This window comes from Thamnophis sirtalis, unplaced genomic scaffold, assembly GCF_051295495.1.
Source record: "Thamnophis sirtalis isolate CommonGarterSnake01/CBP01778 unplaced genomic scaffold, rThaSir2_p1.2 scaffold_9, whole genome shotgun sequence".
In the NCBI taxonomy this organism is placed as follows: domain Eukaryota; kingdom Metazoa; phylum Chordata; class Lepidosauria; order Squamata; family Natricidae; genus Thamnophis; species Thamnophis sirtalis.
The window spans coordinates 23054718-23075362 of NW_028261389.1; the positions used below are offsets into that span (position 1 = coordinate 23054718).

Here is a 20645-nt window from a genome sequence, read left to right on the forward strand (position 1 = left end):
GCCTGCCACTTCCTGCCCGCCTCCAGCCAGGCCAGCGGGCTTCCCCGCCCTCGGCTCCTCCCGTCGCCGTCCGCGCGATTGCTTGGCTGTCGGGAGGCCAGATCGGTCCAGCGGGAAGGCGCCATGGCGCTTCTGGAGCCGCTAAGCGGAGCGCAGCTGAAGCGCCTGGAACAGCACACCTACAACGCGTCCGGGCGCTCGCTGCTGGAGCCGCCGCTGCAGCATTTCTGGGTTTGGCTGGTGGAGCGCACGCCGCTCTGGCTGGCCCCCAACGCCATCACGCTCGCCGGCCTGGCCTTTACCGTCGTCCCGTCGCTGATTCTCATGTACTACTGCCCTAGCGCCACCGAGGAGGTACGGTAGTGCACGCCGGGGAGGCTCGCCTCCGCCGTCGCCCTTCTGGATGCGCGCTTCCTTCTGGTTTCGTTTCAGCCTTGTCCCGCTTGGGGGAGGCGGCCGGGGGATGGTGCGGATGGCGGAGGGTCAGGTTACCAAGCGAAAGCAAAGCCTGGGCCGCCCTGGGGTTCAAATTCCAGGGGTTCAGCCCGTCCAGCTTATTCAGCAGATACTCCTACAGATCGGCGGCAGCGTTAAGATCTGTGCGTACTTGGGATACTATTCTTCAACTCGTCTCGTGTGAACTGCCCCGTGAGCTTTTGGGGAGTCTTGCGGGTCTCTGTCACGCACGAGAAAGTCCCCTCCCGGTCGGGGCAAGAGGAGACTTATTGTTGGCCAACGCTGCAGCTTTGTCGTGAGAAACATGATGGGCTGGAGACCAGTGTGGGCAGATTGGGCTGAAAAAGATCTGAGTTGCTTGTCGTAATTTTTTTTTTTTTAAAGAAAATATTCGTGTCACCTGGGGATTTGCGGAAATTGAAGTAGCTCAACAACAGTGTGCCGTGTGCTTGTGTTTAGTTATTCGTTAGACTTACAACATGCCTTTCCTGTGCTAAGGCATTTATTTATTTGTTTGTTCGTTTGTTTGTTTGTTTATTTATTTTACTTTGTCAAGCATCTATAAGATAACAAATATAACTATAAACATGATTATGAATACAGGAAATGGATAAGAATAAGTGGGGACAGGCACACTGGTGCACTTATGCACGCCCCTTACAGACATCTTACGAATAGGGTGAGGTCAACAGTAGACAGTCTAAGGTTAAAGTTATGGGGGTTGGGATGAAACCAGACAGGTAGAGCATTCCAGGCATTGACCACTCTGTTGCTGAAATCATATTTTCTGCAATCGAGTTTGGAGTGTTTGGGGCAGTTTTATCTTAAGTTTGTATCTATTGTGTGCTAGTGTAGTGTTGCAGTTGAAGCTGAAGTAGTCATTGCCAGATAGGATATTGTAGCAGATAGTTTTGTGTGCTACACTCAGGTCAGACCGAAGGAAGGATTGGCACTTTGGATTAGACTTTGAGCAAAGTCACAGTATGTACAGGTTTTGAGCTGTTTGAATAGAAGCTAGGAAAGGGCTGATTTTAGACATTTGCCTCTTTGAAAAAGAAATTTTCTTCATATGCAAAACAGGTTTGTATTTGCATGATACACATAAAGATACAATTTCCTTTTTGTGGCATTTTCACTGCTGGTGACTGCATAGATATGTTAACTTCTCAACAACAGTAAGGAAGTGGATATTTGTTGCTGCAGCCGCAGCCTCCTTTTTAAAGTTCCCAATGTAGTTTCCTTGCTTCTGGCAGTTTCTTGCTTTCTGGCAGTCTGTATCTGAGGACTAACCAGGTCTGATCCTGTATGATTTTTCAAGATTGACTGGATTGTAGTCCATGGTCCATATTATAATCAGCCGAATCTGCTGCGGAATGAAGGCCTCTTGACTGAAGTTGGTTTATTGTATGTGTTCAATTTCTATAGTTGCCCATCTCAACTATTGTTAATGTACCATGCTAGTCTACTTTGGATTGGTGAATAGACGTTGTTCCACTTTCCAGACTTGGCTCAGAAACAGTGACTGGCCCAAAGGTGTCCAGCTGGTTTCTATGCCCAAGGGAGGACTAGAACAGGATCTCCTTGCTCCTGCTTTTTAATAAGCAAGATAAACTGCAGACTAGGTTATTAGCTTTGTTCTTACTGAGTGCCTTATCATTTCCTGGTTTTGTAACAAACCTACTTTAAGATACAATGTGCTGAAGACAAAATAGTGATTAAAGGGGAATGTTGTAACAGATGTTCAAGGCCACTCTGTGCTTATTATGCTTATTGGATGAGGATGGTGCTCTCTGAGCTTGCTTGTTTTTCAAGTTTGCTTGTTTTTCTTGCAGATGTTTCATTACCCTAACTGAGTGATACAACAGTACAAAAAATACGACTTACAACAGTTCATTTAGTGAGTGTTCAAAGTTACAACAGTACTGAAAAGTGACTTCTGACCATTTTTCAGCTATAATCTTTGTAGCATCCCCATGACCATGTGATCAAAATTCAGACACCTGGCAACTGACTCATACTTATGACCATTGCTGTGTCCCAAGGTCATGTCATCACTTTTTGCATGCAGTCAATGGGGAAGCCAGATTCACTTAACAACTGAGTTACTAACATCAACTGCAGTGATTCACTTAGCAATTGGGGTAAGCAAGGTCGTAAAAAGGGGCAAAACTTACTTAACAAATGTGTCGCTTAACAACATAAATGTTGGGCTCAATTGTGATCGTACGTTGAGGACTACTTGTACTAGTACTAGCATTGATGATGTTATCTAGATAAGGTAATGAAACATCTGCAAGAAAACAAGGAAACTCAGAGAGCACCAAGGACACCTCATTTCAACCCTGAGCTACAAATATCCCCTCTTATCGTTTCTATATATTTGTTCCAGGCTCCTCCTTGGGTGTTCCTCTTTTGTGCATTAGGACTCTTTATTTACCAGTCTCTGGATGCGATCGATGGAAAGCAAGCCAGAAGAACAAATAGTAGCTCTCCTTTGGGAGAATTGTTTGACCATGGCTGTGATTCTATTTCAACAGGTAACTTTTTAATTAGTTTAGTCTTGCATCATGGACAGATAAGAGTTGGAAGGAGGTCTTTTAATCTAACCCTTGTAGACTGTCCCCCTACAAAATATAGGATTGCTTCTCACTGTGAATTCAATTCATGCCTTCCTAGGGAACTTCAACAAACCCCATTCTCAAGTTCATCCTACAATTCTTCAGATGTAAATGAAGCCACCTTAATACTAGGCCGTAAATTGCTTGCAGGTTGAATTGAAACAGTGCTTTGATGTGGGGGGGGGGCATATAATATCTGTCTGCAGGTCTTTAAATCATAAATGACTTTTCGCAACATGTAATGGCAACACCAGAGGGCTGTCATGGGGGAGAAAAACAGCTGATTCTGAGTTTACACTTGCTATGTGGGTACCCTTGCATACTCCATATCCAGAGGATGGAACAATTGTCAGCATTCAGAGCCACCCAGAAAAGTAGTCCTTTCATCCTGTGGAACAAACATTGTTTCTGGGTAACCAAAGCAACTTCTTTCCAGCATTTTCATCTAAAACAAGGGTGAAATTTGTCTTTCAAAAGGTAAAGCTTTTCCCTGCTCAATTGTGTCTGACTCTAGGGTGTGGTGCTCGGTTCCACCACAAATGCGCGAACAACAAAAGCGCGCCTAACTAAACCGCGGTGACAAAACCGCGCCGACAAAACCGCACGACGAATTAGCGACGAATTAGCCCTGAAGCGCGCCGACAAAAGCGCGCCGACAGAAGCGCACTGTAACGTAACCCTAAACCTAACCCTAACCCTAAACCTAAACCTAAACCTAAACCTAACCTAAACCTTACCTTAACTTAAATCGCGCTTCTGTCGGCGCGCTGTTGTCGGCGCACTTTTGACATCGCGGTTTTAGCGGCGCGGTTTTGTCGGCGCGCTTATGACGTTTGCGCTTTTGTCGGGTCACGGTGGTGCTCATCTCCGTTTCTTAGCTGAGGGAGCCAGTATTGTCCAGAGACACTTCTCTGGTTATGTGGCCAGCATGACTATACCCCCGGGTGCACAGAACACTGTTACTTTCCCACTAAAGTGGTACCTATTTAGCTCCTCGCATTTGGATGCTTCTGAACTGCTGGGTTGGCAGGAGCTGGAGCTCACCCCATCACACAGCACTGGAATCTTGAACCTAGCTGTCAGCTTTCCGGCTGACAAGCTCAATATCTTTAATTGCTGAGCCATCACACCCTTTGGTTTTTTAAAAACATTTAATTAATAGAATTTCTCACAGGTGGGATATTTTAAAAATGTCCTAGTAGGAAAAGCAATTTGAGAATGGAACTACTTATCCAAGACAGACATCTGATTGACATACTCTAAACCAGTGGGGCTATTCAGCTGGTTCTACCCAGTTCAGGTGAACCAGTAGCGGTGGTGGTGGGAGGCTCCGCCCACCCACCCAGGTGTCATCACGTCCCGTTTTTTGATGCTCTGCGCATGCTCAGAAGGTCCGCACGCACTCACATTTGCAAACCAGTAGCGAAGGTAACGATTTCACCCCTGCTCTAAACAATAGTAGGCATACTCCTACACAAAATTGGGAGTTAGATCCAGGAGCCAAAATATTATCTTCCAGTTCTATAAACTAGCTCAATACGTATGAAGTAAAATGGGTACAAGTAGGGTGGTAATTTTTTAGATTAAATGAAGATCATATTAGCCACAATTCCTGGAATGCAAAGATACTTTTTATGGGTGCTCATTTTTAAAAAATACATGGTGTATTTCAAAAAGCAGGGATAAGAAAACACACGGGGTTTCTAAGATGGGATTTACTAGTAAGTGCAGGGATTCCCCCCTCCCCGCCCACACTTAATGTACTTCCATTTTACTTATCAATGAAAAGTAATTACTGGTTGTACTCAAAGTCTTAATTTATATATATTCTCCAAAACAGCTCTGAGATATAACCTAACTTAATTGGCCTTTTCAGTATTCGTTGGTGTTGCAGCCTGTATTGCAGGTCGTTTGGGAACAAATCCAGACTGGCTCTTTTTCGGTTCCTTTACTGGGTTATTCCTGTTTTACTGTGCTCACTGGCAAACCTATGTCTCGGGCATGCTCAGATTTTGCAAGTAAGTGGATGCTTAGATAACTGAATTTACAACTTATCTTAAGAAAAAATTCCTGTCGTCCTCAATTGGGACACCAGTTTTTTTTTTCTCTGTAGGAAAAATGTTATTTGGGAATTCCATGCTGAGTTAATAGTACATCAGATACGATGATGATACTTCACAAAGTAGTTTGAAAGCTATGAAGGTTAAGTGACTACCGTCCAGTCTCCAACCTTCCCTTTGTTGGGAAGGTTGTTGAGAAGGTGGTGGCCTTCCAGCTTCAGCGTACCTTGGAGGAAGCTAGCTATCTTGACCCCTTCCAGTCCGGCTTCAGGCCCGGTTACAGCACAGAAACCGCTTTGGTCGCATTGACCGATGATCTCTGGAGAGCCAGAGATGGAGGCCATGCGTCCATCCTGGTTCTCCTTGACCTCTCAGCGGCTTTCGATACCATCGACCATGGTATCCTTCTGCGACGACTGCGGGAGGTGGGAGTGGGAGGCACTGTTTTGCAGTGGTTCTCCTCCTACGTCTCGGACAGGTCGCAGTCAGTGTTGGTGGGGGGGCAGAGATCGTCCCCGAGGCCCCTAACTTATGGGGTGCCGCAGGGTTCGGTCTTATCCCCCCTACTATTCAACATATACATGAAACTGCTGGGTGAGATCATTCGGAGGTACGGGATAAAATACCATCAATACGCGGACGATACACAGTTGTATCTGTCCGCCCCGTGCCAACTCAATGAAGCGGTGGACGTGATGAACCGGGGTCTTGAGGCCGTTAAGAACTGGATGAGAGCTAACAAACTGGTACTCAACCCAGACAAGACCGAGTGGCTGTTGTGTTTTCCTCCCAACAATTGGCCAACGTTCCATCACTCAGGCTGGGGGGTCAAAATTTATACCCCTCAGACAGGGTCCACAACTTGGGAGTCCTCCTGGACCCACAGCTGACTTTTGACCATCATTTGTCAGCTGTGACCAGGGGGGCATTTGCCCAGGTTCGCCTGGTACGCCAGTTGCGGCCCTACCTGAATCGGGAGGCCCTCACAATAGTCACTCGAGCCCTTGTGATCTCCAGGCTGGAATACTGCAATGTGCTCTACATGGGGCTGCCCTTGAAGAGCATCCGGCGACTTCAGCTAGTCCAGAATGCGCCGCGCGAGTGATCGTGGGCGCACCACGGTTCGCCCACATAACACCGATCCTCCGTGAGCTGCGTTGGCTACCTGTTGATCTCCGGGTGCGCTTCAAGGTGCTACTCACCATTCATAAAGCCCTCCATGGTAGTGGATCTGACTATTTGAGAGACCGCCTTCTGCCAATTACCTCCCTTTGTCCCATCAGATCGCATAGAGTAGGCCTCCTCCGAATTCCATCCGCCAGTCAGTGCCGACTGGCGACTACGCGGAGGAGAGCCTTCTCAGTTGCAGCTCCGACGCTTTGGAACGATCTCCCCGTGGAGATTCGCACCCTCACCACCGTCCAGACCTTCCGCACAGCCCTCAAGATCTGGCTATCCCGTCAGGCCTGGGGATAAGACCCTAACCTCGCCCCACCCGAATGCTGAATGAATGTTGTGTTTTACTGGTTGTTTTTTTTTTATTCACACTTTTTTTTTCTTGTGTTTTGTCTTGCACCCCCTTCCTATTTATTGTAAGCCGCCCTGAGTCCCCTCAGGGAAAAGGGCGGCCTATAAATGTCATTGAAAAAAAAAAAGTGAGGAGGATCAAAAACTTTGCAGGAAAAGTTGTGAGCACAAACCCTGCTACTGCTTTCAGCTAGCATGGTTGGAACAAAAAAGGGGATGAAAAGAGCCCTGGTGGCGTAGCTGTTAGAATACAGGAATGCAGGCTAACTCTGCCTAAAGCAGAGTTTAAACCTGACAAACTCAAGGTAGACTCAGCTTTCTATCCTTCCAAGGTCTGTAGTGAGGATCCAGATTGTTGGGGGCAGTATGCTGACATTGTAAACCACTCAGAGTATGCTGTAAAGCACTATGGAGTGGCATATACAATCTAAGTGGTACTGCAATACCTTCAAACAGAGAACAGTCCTCTGTTTGAAGCAGTGGTGGGTTACGACCGGTACACCCTCATACGGGCGTACCAGTGCCTGACAGGAGCACTGGGTACCATTCCGGTACATATTTGAGCTCTTCAGAGCTTCCGTGCATGCACACGGAGCATACGGCGCCTGTGCAACGCTCCGCCAAGCAGCTGGAGCATCACAGAGCCATCACAGATGGCAAGTACGCATGTGCGTGCTGTGCGTATTCATGTGGTGGCCGCCGGGCTCCCTTGCATCATACCAGTTGCAACAGGATCCGGAACCCACCACTGGTTTGAAGGTATTGTCATTTGAAGGAACTGTCTGGCTTGGATTTAATCCCAGTTTAGGTAGAAGACTATGAAAAGAGAAAATAGGCTTACTAGTATCCAGCAATTAGTATTTGGCCAGCAGCAGGCAAATAAGTAGATGTGAAGCTTGGCTCACATATCCCAAGTTATCATTTCTTAATCACAATTTGTGGAATGTATCAGGATTAGTTCAATTTACGCTCATCATAAGGCACAAAGCACAACATGGATGTTGTTTTATAGTGCAGGATAAGGCATTCAATTACTTTTATATTACACTTAGCACACAGGTAGAGCTTAGGTAAATTGGTGCTTTATCTGTTCTCCTTTGATGTATAAATCACCGCCCTAAAGTGGGTGTTACATTCCAGCTTTGGATGTGTAATGTTTTTGTTTATAATCTCAATTCAAAATTTCAATTGATTATAATTCAAGTTTGATTTATAACTGCCAACTTTGTTCCAAACAGCTGGTTTTTAAACTAAGGGAGTTTAACTTGATTTTCTTTAATAAAGCTCTGTCTTCATGCTGCATAGTAAACAGTTCTGAAAGGTAGAGTAAAACTAGTCTTTGATATGGCACCAAGCTGATGATTTAAAAGTAAAAATAATTATAATATAATTCCATTTCTTCTTCCACCTCCCCCTTTAGTTGCTGGCTTTAAATTTAGCATGTTAAGTACTGTATTTTTCAGAGTATAAGACGCACCTTTTTCCCTCAAAAAAGAGGCTGAAAATCTAGGTGCATCTTATACACTAAATGCAGCATTTTTTGCCTCCTGAAACACTGCCTCCATCACCAAAATGGCTGTGCATAGCTTTTAGGAGGCTTATAGAGTGCTCCTGGGGGCTGGAGAAGGGCAGAAATGAATGAAAAATGGGCAGTTAGTTTGCTCAATTTTGCCTCCCCCCCCCCCAGCCCCCAGGAGCACTCTTCAAGCCTCCTAAAGGCTATTCATGCCCTTTTTTCAAAAAGAAACAGGACCCTTTTTGCGAAAAACGGGCCATATTTGGGAGGTCTGCAGAGTGAAAAAACTTTTTTTAATTTGCCTGTTCAAAATCTTGGTGCATCTTATACTCCGGTGTGCCTTAGGCTCCCAAAAATACGATATCTTTATTTTGCTATAAAACGTGTACTTTTCTACTTTTGGGGAGCCCTTTAATAGTGCAAAAGCAGGTCTCAACTGCTCAAGCATCAAGCATCTAGAGCTGCAATTAGTTTCTAGTTCTTTCACAATAGATAAATTTACATCTTACTTTGGATAGGAGGAGAGAGTGATGCTTTATTTATATTCCAGCCATTATTTCTGCCACTTTATACACTGAATTAGGAAAATATACTTCCTATAAGGAAGTATAAGAAATAAAATAAATTATTCAGCTACTTTCATTATTGAAGTTCCCTGATGTTTGCATTTATTTTAGAAAAATAACCTATAACCTTTGGTAAATGATTTCCCATTCATGAAAGCTATAAATCACTGCAGAACAAAACATTTTCTTTCTTCTTCTTCTAGAATTGATGTAACTGAGTCTGAAATAGCCATAATGATGATATTTTTGATAAGCTCATTTGGTGGAACAAGAATATGGGACACAAAGGTAAGTCAATATACCTATAGATTTGAATATATTTTCATATCTCTGAAACATATTGGTATTAAGTGATTCTAAGTTTGCATTTTGATGAACATTGATTTTTCTTCCCTTTTAAAAATAGGATATTTTAAATGTTTATTGTGACATGTCTTTTCCCACGTGGTCCAAATATATCGTCACTTCTGCACTTGCAATGTGCTTTCTGGTGCATGAGTTTAAAACTACATAAAGAAAAAAGACTCCATATATTATAATTAAAGTTTATATTCAATCACTGCAATTATTTAAACGTATGGTGTTCCATAATACTTCCAGTTCTATATTCATTATTACGTATGTGTTGCCAGCTGACCATTGTTGTTATTCAACATCCATGTAGCATTCAAAGGTGTACAGAATGTATTGCTTTAAGTCAGGGGTGTCAAACTCGATTTCATTGAAGGCCACATCAGGGTTGTGTTTGATCTCGGGGGGCCACGATGGGCATGGCCAGCTCAACGTCACTCATGTTGCGGGCACCTGTGGTAGCCTGAGTGCTCTGCCAGTGAAAATGGACTTTCGAGCTCCATTTTTGACTGTGATGGCACCCTGCCAGGGAAAATGGAGCTTGTGAAGGCCTCATGCGGCCCTCATGAGCTCCATTTTCACTGTCACAGGCACTGTGGGCTGGTCCTTTGCTGTTTCCAGGGCCAGGCCCGCAGGCCAGATCTAAGCACCCTGCAGGCCAGATCTGGCCCCCGGGCCTTCAGTTTGACACCCCTGCTATAAGTCTACAGGACGTATCTCCCTTTTATTTTCTGAAAACTTAAGAGCAAATTATGCTTCTGCTTGCAAAGCTGGGCTATTTTTGCCAATATGTTAGGGTTTAGATTTACAGAAAAGTAATGAGAGAACTACTATTCCAAGGAGGCATAATCTAGGGTGACCTCTTGAAAATACTGACAACTATGTCCACTAGATATGATTTTCTCAGGTTGGGTAAATCTGATCATTTTATGGTGATATCTTAGCCTCTCTGGATTTTTTAACCATTTAGAAATCCAACAGACTGAGTAAAAAAAAATATTAACTGCATTGTAAGGCAATAATGAAACCATTGCACAAGTATTTATATAGGTACAGTATACACTTTCAATATTTTACATTTATAAACATTTAAACAATTTGTAAGCATCACTTACCTGGATTTACTCTTGAAACTGATTTAATATTCTGGCATGTTTGAATTATTGAATACCTGCATGAAACAAATTCAGGGTTCAAATGTTATTACTGAAACTTTTCAAGTTTTCCTTTGGAAATGAATTTTTTCCTCCCTGAAGCTACAGTAGACAGTTAAACTACTCAATTTAAAATCATCTTCACAGTACAAATTATTTTATTGGAATAATGGATTATTTAAAATACAGTAATCTTGGAAATAGCAACTTAGGTAATTTTGTATTCTGAAATGTAACCTACTTGGTTACAGGATTCATTTATTTTGCTTTTCTTTTTAACCTTGTGCTGCCTCTTGGAAGTTTCCTTCAAACTACAGTTGAATAAGAAAGGTAAATATTTATGCTAAGTTGTATTAGCTAGAATATATGGATAAATACAGTCTAAGCAAAATGGACAGATGCTATTGGCATTTCCCGTGATGTTTACCTCTGTATAGAACAGTAAACCTAAAGGAACTAGTCATTTTCTGGAAATATAGTCGATGGTATATAGGTAGTTCACATTCAGAAGCCATTCAAACTTACAATGATCTTACAATTCCACTGAACAAGGAGACTTAAGAGCAGTCCTTGTAGTTGAAAAAAAATCACAGCATCCCTGTAATCACAACTGCAACTTGGGCATGAGTGTTGAAGCATCCCAGGGTCATGTGGTCATCATTTCTAACCTTCAGTGCCAGCTTCTGACAAGCGGAGTCAAAGGAGAAACTGGCAGGAGGTTGCAAAAGGGGATTACGTGACATTGTATCTTAATGACTGCAAGGGATTCGCTTAACAACAGCAATTGGAAACTATTCAAATTGTCATTGTAAGTCAGAACAGTCGTGTAACATTGCCCTTTATGTATGCTTCAATTAGCAACAGAGCTGCTGCTCTCAATTACTGTTGTTAAGCAAAGACTACCTCTATGCAATCAGTTCAAGTTGCTTAAGAATATTTTCTTTCTTGATTCCAAATTCTGTCATATACTGTATAATTGTGAGAGAGTTGAAAGAATAGTGTCTGTGTGCCCCGTCCTTCAATCATAATCTGGGATCGATAATAGAATGTTTGGATGTGAGTGGCATTTACTTATAAGTGAAGGGAATTGAATAGTTCAGATAAATTGCTAAGTTTCAATAGTTGCGGAAAGTTTTAAACCTTTTAAATGATCATTTTCTTTACTAGATCCCTCTGATCGAACTAGAGCTGAAGACATTACCTATTGCTGGCTTATTGGGTGGGGCAATATTTTCAAGTTATAATTATTTCCGAGTAATTCTTGGAGGAGGTGTGGGGAAGAATGGTTCTACAATAGCAGTAAGTATTTGTAAGATTTAATTGTTGGGTTAATGCAAATCTTAATATTAATGCTTAAGCAAATAGTTTTGAGTGCTATTGTGTGTACTCATTTTTAGAAAGCCTTAAATCCAATATTCACTGTGAAATGTACTAATAAAATTTTGGTATAGCTTGAATTTATAGCTTCATATTACAAAGAAGTGGAAAGAAGATAATATAGCAGCTATGAAGTTTCTAGATCAGATTATTTGTTTAGTTCTTAAGTATCTCTGGAATTCTGGCTCACTCTTGCTAAGAGCTTTCAAAGCAGAGGCAATCAAGCAACTTATCAAGCAATTTGATAAGCCCTTTTTCACTTCTACCTGATGCAAAAGCCAAAATCCTTTTTAAACGCTTTAGTGAACTATTGGGACACACTAGCTTTTTATTCTTCCAAACAAAATTCAACTTTCTGAAACCACCACTTGTTCAGCAATTGTTCAAAGTTGATAGTAGTGATGAACAAGGAGGACCTACAACCACCCTCAGAGTTTTGGCTGTCACTCTGTCCCTACAGTCATGTGATCATAATTCAAGTGCTTGGTTACTTGGTTCACAATTACATAATCATAGCCAGCCACTCTCACATGTTCTCCATTTGCAGTCTTTCCTGCCAGCTTCCTGCAGTCTTTCCCACAAGCAAATCAATGGGGAAACTAGCAGAAGATTGCAAGTTGCACCTGTATATCACTTCCACTGATTTTTCTCATTAGCACTATAGATTATGAATGGGCCTGCTCTGTAACAACCCCCACCTGCCTATTCTGTGTAGCAGCCCCCCAAAAAACTGGGCTTGGATCCATAACCTACTTGTGGACCGCACCAGCCCACATTCCTACCTGAATCTCCCACTAGACTGTCTGTATTCAGAAGCACCTGTCCGCAGGCTTTGCTGACCTACTTGCATTGATGTGTCCATCTGTAGTACTCATCCACCCACCTGCAGCTCTTATCTGCCAGGTTCTTGCCTAAGACTTGGGTCATTTGAGGTCTTCTCTTAATGGTACCCAGTCTCTGGGTTATGATGGCAAATAGGATGCAGGCAGTGATGCCTTGATTTAGGAATGCATTGCTTAATTGTGGAAATTCTGATCCCAATTGCCATCATAAGCTTGCCTCCCACATTTCTTAGGAGTTAAACTGTTCTGGGAGATTCTCCAGATGTTTCTAAAACCATTTGGAAGCTTCAAATGATTAAAAAAGCACCTTGACCAATTCCATCTTCCAGTTTGAAGAGATTATCCATTAAATTCTGGGTGAATTCTAAATTCTGTCCCAAAGGTACTTTTTCAAGAGGCAAATGGACCTTCTGGTTTTTCTTTGAAAACATTTCACTTCTTGGTTGAGAAGCAAAATATCTTCAAAGAAAAACCAGAAAGTCCAGTTGCCTCTTGAAAAAGCACCTTTTCACTTCTTGGTTGAGAAGCAAAATATCTTCAAAGAAAAACCAGAAAGTCCAGTTGCCTCTTGAAAAAGCACCTTTGGGACAACCATGACTTGGATAACTGGGAATCTCTATAGACAGTCAAAAATCTGGTTTAATATTTAAAGGTCTAAATCACAGAATAGGGCAGATTTCTTCCATATGTTTCTTCCCACATGCAATTTTTTGTAAAAATAGATTTGATTCAAATTCAATAGATCATATTGTTTTGTAGTTTCTTAGAGCTATTATATTTTTGGTATTGCTAATTATTTTGTAATTTATCTATTATATTTTAACATCAAATTATGTTTACTATTATTATTTAAGCTATAGAGAGAAATAACAGAACATACCTTATTTTAAAAAAATACATAAATGTCTTTATGTATTTCAGGGAACAAGTGTTTTATCTCCAGGCCTCCACATTGGTCTAATTATTACTTTGGCAGTTGTGATCTACAAAAAATCACCAACTCAACTGTTTGAAAACCATCCTTGTCTGTATGCCTTAAGTTTTGGATTTGTATGCGCAAAAATTACACAAAAATTAGTGGTAAAACATTCTTGATATTTGCTATACATACAAAATGTTTATCTGATGTAAGCCAAATATTTTAACATATTAAAGAATGCTACAAATCAATGTTAATTTGATATTAATAAAAATGTCAAACTAATACTGTCGTTTGATGCATATTCACCCAGAAATCAGGCCCTTTGAGTTCAGTCGAGTTTATTTCCAAATTAGTGTGATTAGGATTGTAGCTAATGTGGGCAAATTGAACATGTTTCTTAAAAACTACCTAGAATATCTAGAATATGATGATCATATATACATTCATTTTAAAAAGTGGACACTCACTACAAATTATAGTTAAGACAAACAAACAAAACAACGAATGGTTTCATGGTTTTTGCCGAAGCAAATACCTGCAAAACAATATAGTTTCAGATTTAATTATTAAGGCCACATTTACCAGAAAGTCCACTGGACAGCAAGATGAATTAGAAAGTATGTATTTACTCCATGTAAATCCAGTTTTAATTAACATTGAATTTATATTGTATATTACAATTCCTATTCTGCATCAAGCTTATTAAAGTCTGTATCTGTGATTAAGTGAGGAGAGCCACTACCAGCAGACAAAATCTGTTTAATATTTTTTGTAGTTTTTATTGTTATTAAGAAGTGAATTCTTGCTATTCTTACTGAGTGTACATTTTAGATCAATTTGAATAGTTTTTAATTTTATAGCATTCTAATGTCTCCCTTATGAGTTGATAGTACATTGCAAAAGATTAAATAGGATCTAAAAAGTCTTAATTTATAATCTAATTTCTGTTTATAGGTAGCACACATGACAAAAAGTGAGATCTATCTTCAAGACACAGCATTCATTGGACCAGGCCTCTTATTTCTAAACCAGTACTTCAGTTGTTTTATTGAGGAATATATTGTTTTATGGATTGCACTGGTAAGTAAATGTGTTGTATTTTTATGTATAAGATTACACATAATGATTGGTAATTTGAATTTTGTGTGGATTGTCTAATTTATAAATCAAGAACTGAAAGGTACAAAGACATATATTAGCTTTATTTGTAACAAGGCATCTTGATGAGGAAAAGGCAAAGATGGTTGTGCTCCTTAAATAATGGATAGTGATTCTTCCAGAGAGGCAATAGAGGAAAAGAAAATATAGAATTAATCTACCTTGAAAATGTGAATCCCTTGTCTTAAAATAGCCTCCTCAAAGTTTATAGTCTTATAAAGAAAATAAGTTGCCATTCCTTATCTGTCCAAACTATGCTGGAGTTTATCCAAAGTAATATAAATTTAGACAAAATGACGTCCTGAAGAAGAACTAAGATTATTGGATCATGTCAAAACATTAAATAAAAACAAAATTTAAAAATCTTTAAATGTCTTTTTAAAAGACATCAAAAGACATAAACTAAAAGAATCACATTACTACTGAAAGTGATTGTGAGTTGTCAGTGTAGTCATGAAAGGATGAATGATAGATGTTGATTGTGTGCGATACTGGGATAGGAAACCCAATATCTTTACAATATTCCTAGAAACTCTATGCAATGAAGCATAATTATCCAAACATGTAGGAGATAGAGTAAATAAGAATACAATTAACATGCATCCTTTCCAATTGCTCCCCTGAAAACTGGCATACCTAACAGCCTTACTGAAATATAACAAATATTTCCCATTTGAGCAGACCTCAATCATTGTAAATGACAAAAGAATAAAGTGAAGTCTTATTTCTATAGTCATTTCTATAACTCATTGGGGATGGAGTTCCTATCTGATGAGAAATCTGGCACAAATAAAAAGATGCATTGAAAAAGAAGCTTTGACCAGAAACTAGTTGTTTTCCTTGAATAGGTACTGGTGAAAAAAGTTAACATGTATCAGACGCTAGACTCTTAACTTTTTGAACATGAAATTATCCAGCTGCTATGTGAGGAAATGTTTGTAGAAATTCCATCATACCATTAGATGATATGAAAAAACTCATGAAAATGAATTATTTTCCCTAATTTCTCAGTGAAGATAGACAGGCATCTCATATTTTTTCATATAATCTGTGTATTACCATTTTACATTTATACTTATCAACGTGCTTTTCAGCCATAGACCACATTCCTTTTGTCTCCCATTTAAATCTAGCTTGAAGCTGCTTAACTTTAGGGCTTATTTGTTTATTGCAGGCAAGAAAGATTCTAGCAGGCTTTCTTGTCTTCTTTGGGAATACCCTTAAGCTCAGTTTTCCAGACTCTTCTATGGAGAAAAAAGTAAGGGAAAAGGTAGAACATAAAGAGATAGAGAAAAAAGACTTGCACCATATGATGATTTAGGATTTAATGTTAACAACTGTTAGTATGGATTAGTTCCCATTCATAAAATGCATTGTTTCCAAATGTGTAGGTTTTATGGGATTGAAACGTACCAATATATTTACATTTATTAATTCAATGCCAACTCAGAAGGGAAGGCAACCATTGTCTTTTCATTTTCATTCATTCCTCTGTAATTTACTGGATGCAGTTAGACTTCTCTTCCTGGGGGATGGAAAGGAGGGAAAATTAAAGTTCTGGAGAAAGATGTATTTTCTATAATTGTACAGAACAGTAAAATATTAAAAATAGTGCAATTCTCACTTGATTGGTAACTTTTTTCCAATTGGCTTTATATGAGTTTAAATTATCTGCTATACCCAATAGTAGGATAAAAGGAAGAATTCTGTTGTATGCAATAGCTGCTGTAATATTAACTTGTAAGCTTTCCCCACTTTCTTCATCTTTAGTTCATCTCGTTGTTTGATTTGCTGAGATACTTTACTGGAATATGCATACAGATTGCTGCTCACCTTCACATACAAGTCTTCAAGATCTCACCTCCTCAAGCTCTTGAACAGGTTCAGAATCATAATGAGTGACTTATAATTAAATGTGAAGAGAAGTAGGGAGAAATCTTGATTTATGGAAAATATTGTTTTTAAAGAAACCTGAAGGCTAAGAAAACCAAATATATGAAGGAGTTCATAATATGAAGGAGTTCATAAAATTTCAAATTATACTAAGACATATAGTTATCTTGATCAGAATCATAGAAACTTTTGTTAAAAAATCTGTGTACTTTCTGTTTGTATACACTTATGGTTGAAAGTCTAATGAAGGTAATCACTAGCATGGTCTATTCCATTAATGTATTTGACTTTTTAGGAGAGTAAATTTACCATTAGTATATAGTACAAAAATTACATAATAGCTCATTGAACATTTTGTCATGTCTCAAGCTTTCAAGAAATTGGCTAAAAATGTAACCGATGTAGTTAAAGAAATCAGTAATTAAAAGGATATTGTATTATTTTCAGGCTGGCCAAAATAGTTTGTAGTTTTACTTTCAATTAAAGTTTGTGGTAGACAGAAACATTTAAATATTTTCCTCCCCTGGCATCTGACACTTACCCCTGAGTGATAGTGCTCAGCTTACAATGGCAATTGGAACCTGAATTCCCATTAAACAATAGTCATAAAGCACAACATTGTCACTTAGCAACAGAAGTCCCTGGCATTACTAAATTGCATTGGCTGCAATTTTTGACCAGTTTCTTAATAGACTTTACTTGTGGGGAGATGGCAGGGAACATCAAAAAACATTATCATATAATCAAAGATGCTGCAATGGACAGAAATATAAGGAGCAATCTTAAGTACCATTTGTTCAGTGCCATTGCAACTTTGAATGATTGCTGAATGAATGGTCATAACCCGAGGATTACCTCTATTTGCTTTTCATCGAATGAAAATATGGGATTAGATGCCTAGTTTGCTATTTGCAAATTGTAACTTCCCAGACAGCTGTTTATAAAAAAAGAAAATTTGCAAGTGGTGTGGGAAGAGTAACAACTGCAACGAGTCCTGCATATTAGAATGAAATCCATCTTTTTTAAAATGTGAAGCTTTTTTGAGCAAAAAATAATCTGGTCCATTACATTTAAAACAACAAAAAATCTATTTTCATTTACACAAATGTGTTACAAATACATTGGGATTATATACCTGCATTTTTAATATTATACATTAACATTTTTAAATATTATTTTGCATAGCCAGCAATACATGTTCTTCCTTTTGAACGTTTAAGTCTCTAGAAAAACTTACAACTAGTTCTTTTCCTTGTGTTGTTAAATGATAGTTTATTTTTCATGCAACCCTGAGGTTTGTTAATTTATTACTTTATCTTTCAAAAATTATTCTTAGGTTATGGAAAACAAATATAATAATGTAGAAGCCATCTAAGCACATTTAACAGAAATTATGCTTGATTTCAGAAAATGTGTTTCATCTTAGTTTTGATACTATAATAAAAACAGTTGTAGGGTTTCTACTGAACACTTTCATAAGAGAATCAATCCCAAGCAGCCACTTCCCTACATATGAAGTAAAAACATTCCAATCTGCATCACTAATTATTATATCTCTCTAGAAATTAGAAAACCCAACAATTATAAGAATAATCTATTACCTTGACTTTTAAATGAAGCTTAAATAAAAAGTTTCATAAGCTATTATATAAAAATTACATTTGCAGATTCAGTTGAAAAATTGCCATTATGCAACCATGGTGAATTCTATATAGAAAACCAGTACTTAATGCAATGGCATCATGATAATTAGTAAGTGCCAAACCTTGATATTTAAATATAATCAAACATTTCAAGCAAATTTTGGTGAAAAATGAAAGCAATATAATTGATATTTTAAAAAAAAGATCAGATGTAAGTCAAACACAATTCTAAATTGCTTTAACTATTCTATAACTGTGTAAATACTGCATTTGTAATGTTTCAATGTTTTTGAACTATGAAAATGTAAATTACCTTTTCAAATTTTGATTCGCAACCTCATTGAATCTGTCTTGTAGTATTTCAATGGATGATAAGAAACATTTCATTTCAAATTTAATGCTTTCTTACTTTCTATTCAATAATCACTCCAATGGTACTTGTTTTTTATTAAATTACATAAACAAATATTTTCAAAGCACTAGGTTTGATGTATCAATTTATTAGCCCATAACTTTTCCTTCAAATAATACATTAGTATATTAATACCTTTAAATTATTACAATACTAAATCGGGAAAACATACAATGTAATAAGATAAGATAGTAAGGAATTTGTAAAGATTGTTCAATTCTTATGTTAAAGCACTTTACTTCTAATGTGTGACTGATTTTCCCCCACCCCCAGCTTTTAGGACTTTTTCATTTTGACTTGAATTTCCAATTCAGCTAATGGACTTTTGTAACCACTGTGCCTAACTAGGGATAAGTCTACAGTGTAGATATTTTGAAGTTTACAAATACTATCATAACCCATACATTTACATTTGTAATTTGAAAATGAAGGAAAAAAAGTATGTTAAGATAAAAGAATTATATTGTGAATAATGAAAAAAACAGTAATTGTTATTATTTGTTGATTTCTTTTGTAACAATGAAGTATTCAGACACATGTAATTTTTAACATGGAATGTGAAACAGTCTCTTTTTTCTTCTCACAATGGCTAATGTGTATAATTGTATCATATTATTTAGGTACAAGTTGTTTCTCCATTGAACCATCAGTATAACATGGACTGAAGAGATTTGCGAACAGTTGCCATCTCTTGCTGTTGCTGTTACGAGAAAGAAAAATATATTGATCAAATGCAACATTTTGTATCAGTTCTCTTAGCTGGTGAATTATAAACAATGTTTACTTTTTCTATTTAAGTTGTTGAAGTTTTCATAAATCACTATTAATACTTACTGTGTCCATCATGATTTTCTTTTGCCACATGGACATTTCTTTGCGAAGTTCACTTTGTGCCCCTGCTAAAAGACTTTCATGAGTCTTTTCCATGTCTTCCATACTCTAAAATTAGAATTCACTTCCATGACAACCAGATAATAATTCACATCAAGAAATCTCTTGCATTTCTAAAGTCAAAATATAGACTAAACCTTCAGAATGCTTAATATTTTGAGAAGCATAATTTCGTAAAAATGGGAAATGTTAACCTTAGCAAGATAGCTAGAAAGATAATAGAAAAATCACTGCATGCAACATTTATGTAATATATGAAGAAAGTTTGAAAGTGGAACATAGTTGAGATATACATATTACATAAGAAATTTGTCCAGGAATGAAAATGGGATGATGGATAACATTATCAACACCAGCATGTTATACTAGCAATGTTAGACTGATCGCAAAATTACATGATGGAACAAAAATTAGTAGAAATTCGACAGAATAGTTAAAGAAAGTGGTAACAAATCTAAATAATTAATATCTAGTTGTAGTAATGACTTTCATTTTAAAGCATAAAAGTACTGTGGCTTTAACCATATTATATATGTTGTGCAAGTAATATTGCACATCATATATACTTCAAGCACCATTATGAAGTTTTAACTGAAAATTACACATTCAAATGTGAACTTGATAAAACTATGTCCAATTTGATTTTAAAATGACCTTTATAAACTGCTCATACAACTGCTTAATTGTTTTCAGCCTTTGACTTTGAACTATTCTTGCTTGCTGGAAAGCTTTCTGTTGTTGTCGAAATACATTCTGAAGGAGAAAAAAGTATAATGGTTAATAAGTTGGTATAATTCAATTATAGAAATTTTCTTTGTTAACAAAAGACATCAGGAATAGACTTACTCCAAGATGTATGATACTGCATATTTTAAGTTTCAAAACTCTGTGCGTAAACCTGAATTCAACTTGAATCTCGATGTTCAAGTTTATTTTGGGAAAGAGATTATTTACAAAACAATTTGGACAGCTAGTTTTAGACTGTTGTGACAGAAAGGAAAATTGAACATTTCTGACCTATCTAGTAACTGGCCTTAAATCTCAATTGTTTTTCGTGGTTAAGCAAATCTTATAAAGTACCTGACTTTGCTAAATTTACTTGAATTTCCTGCATGCTGGGGGAACAAATATTTTCACAAAATTAGTAATGCACGCAATTCTGTATCACTGAATATTTCATCTTTGGTTATTGAATGATAATTTCTCCTATACAAGCCATCTTCAACATACAATCACAATAAGGACCAGTATTTCCATTG

The 20645-nt window shown here is 38.2% G+C and overlaps 2 protein-coding genes across 3 annotated transcripts in view; one reads left to right on the forward strand and one right to left on the reverse strand.

The window, feature by feature from the left end:
• Positions 1–19328, forward strand: CHPT1 (choline phosphotransferase 1). Its single transcript, XM_087723033.1, has 9 exons — positions 1–354; positions 2846–2993; positions 4951–5092; positions 8947–9031; positions 11416–11547; positions 13389–13547; positions 14344–14469; positions 16318–16428; positions 19116–19328. Exons 1-9 carry the CDS (start codon positions 124–126, stop codon positions 19158–19160), a joined length of 1179 nt encoding a protein of 392 aa, XP_087579159.1. The 5' UTR covers positions 1–123; the 3' UTR covers positions 19161–19328.
• SYCP3 (synaptonemal complex protein 3) overlaps positions 19055–20645 on the reverse strand; it is a 9099-nt gene continuing 7508 nt past the window's right edge. Inside the window, exons 7-9 of one of the 2 annotated variants that reach the window (XM_087723035.1) lie at positions 20041–20139; positions 19330–19391; positions 19055–19195 (exon numbers count right to left, since the gene is read on the reverse strand). In XM_087723035.1, coding sequence (XP_087579161.1) covers positions 19338–19391; positions 20041–20139 — 153 coding nt within the window. In that variant the 3' untranslated portion in view covers positions 19055–19195; positions 19330–19337. Of the gene's footprint in view, positions 19196–19329; positions 19435–20040; positions 20140–20645 lie in introns of both variants that reach the window. The other variant, XM_087723034.1, reaches the window with a different exon arrangement.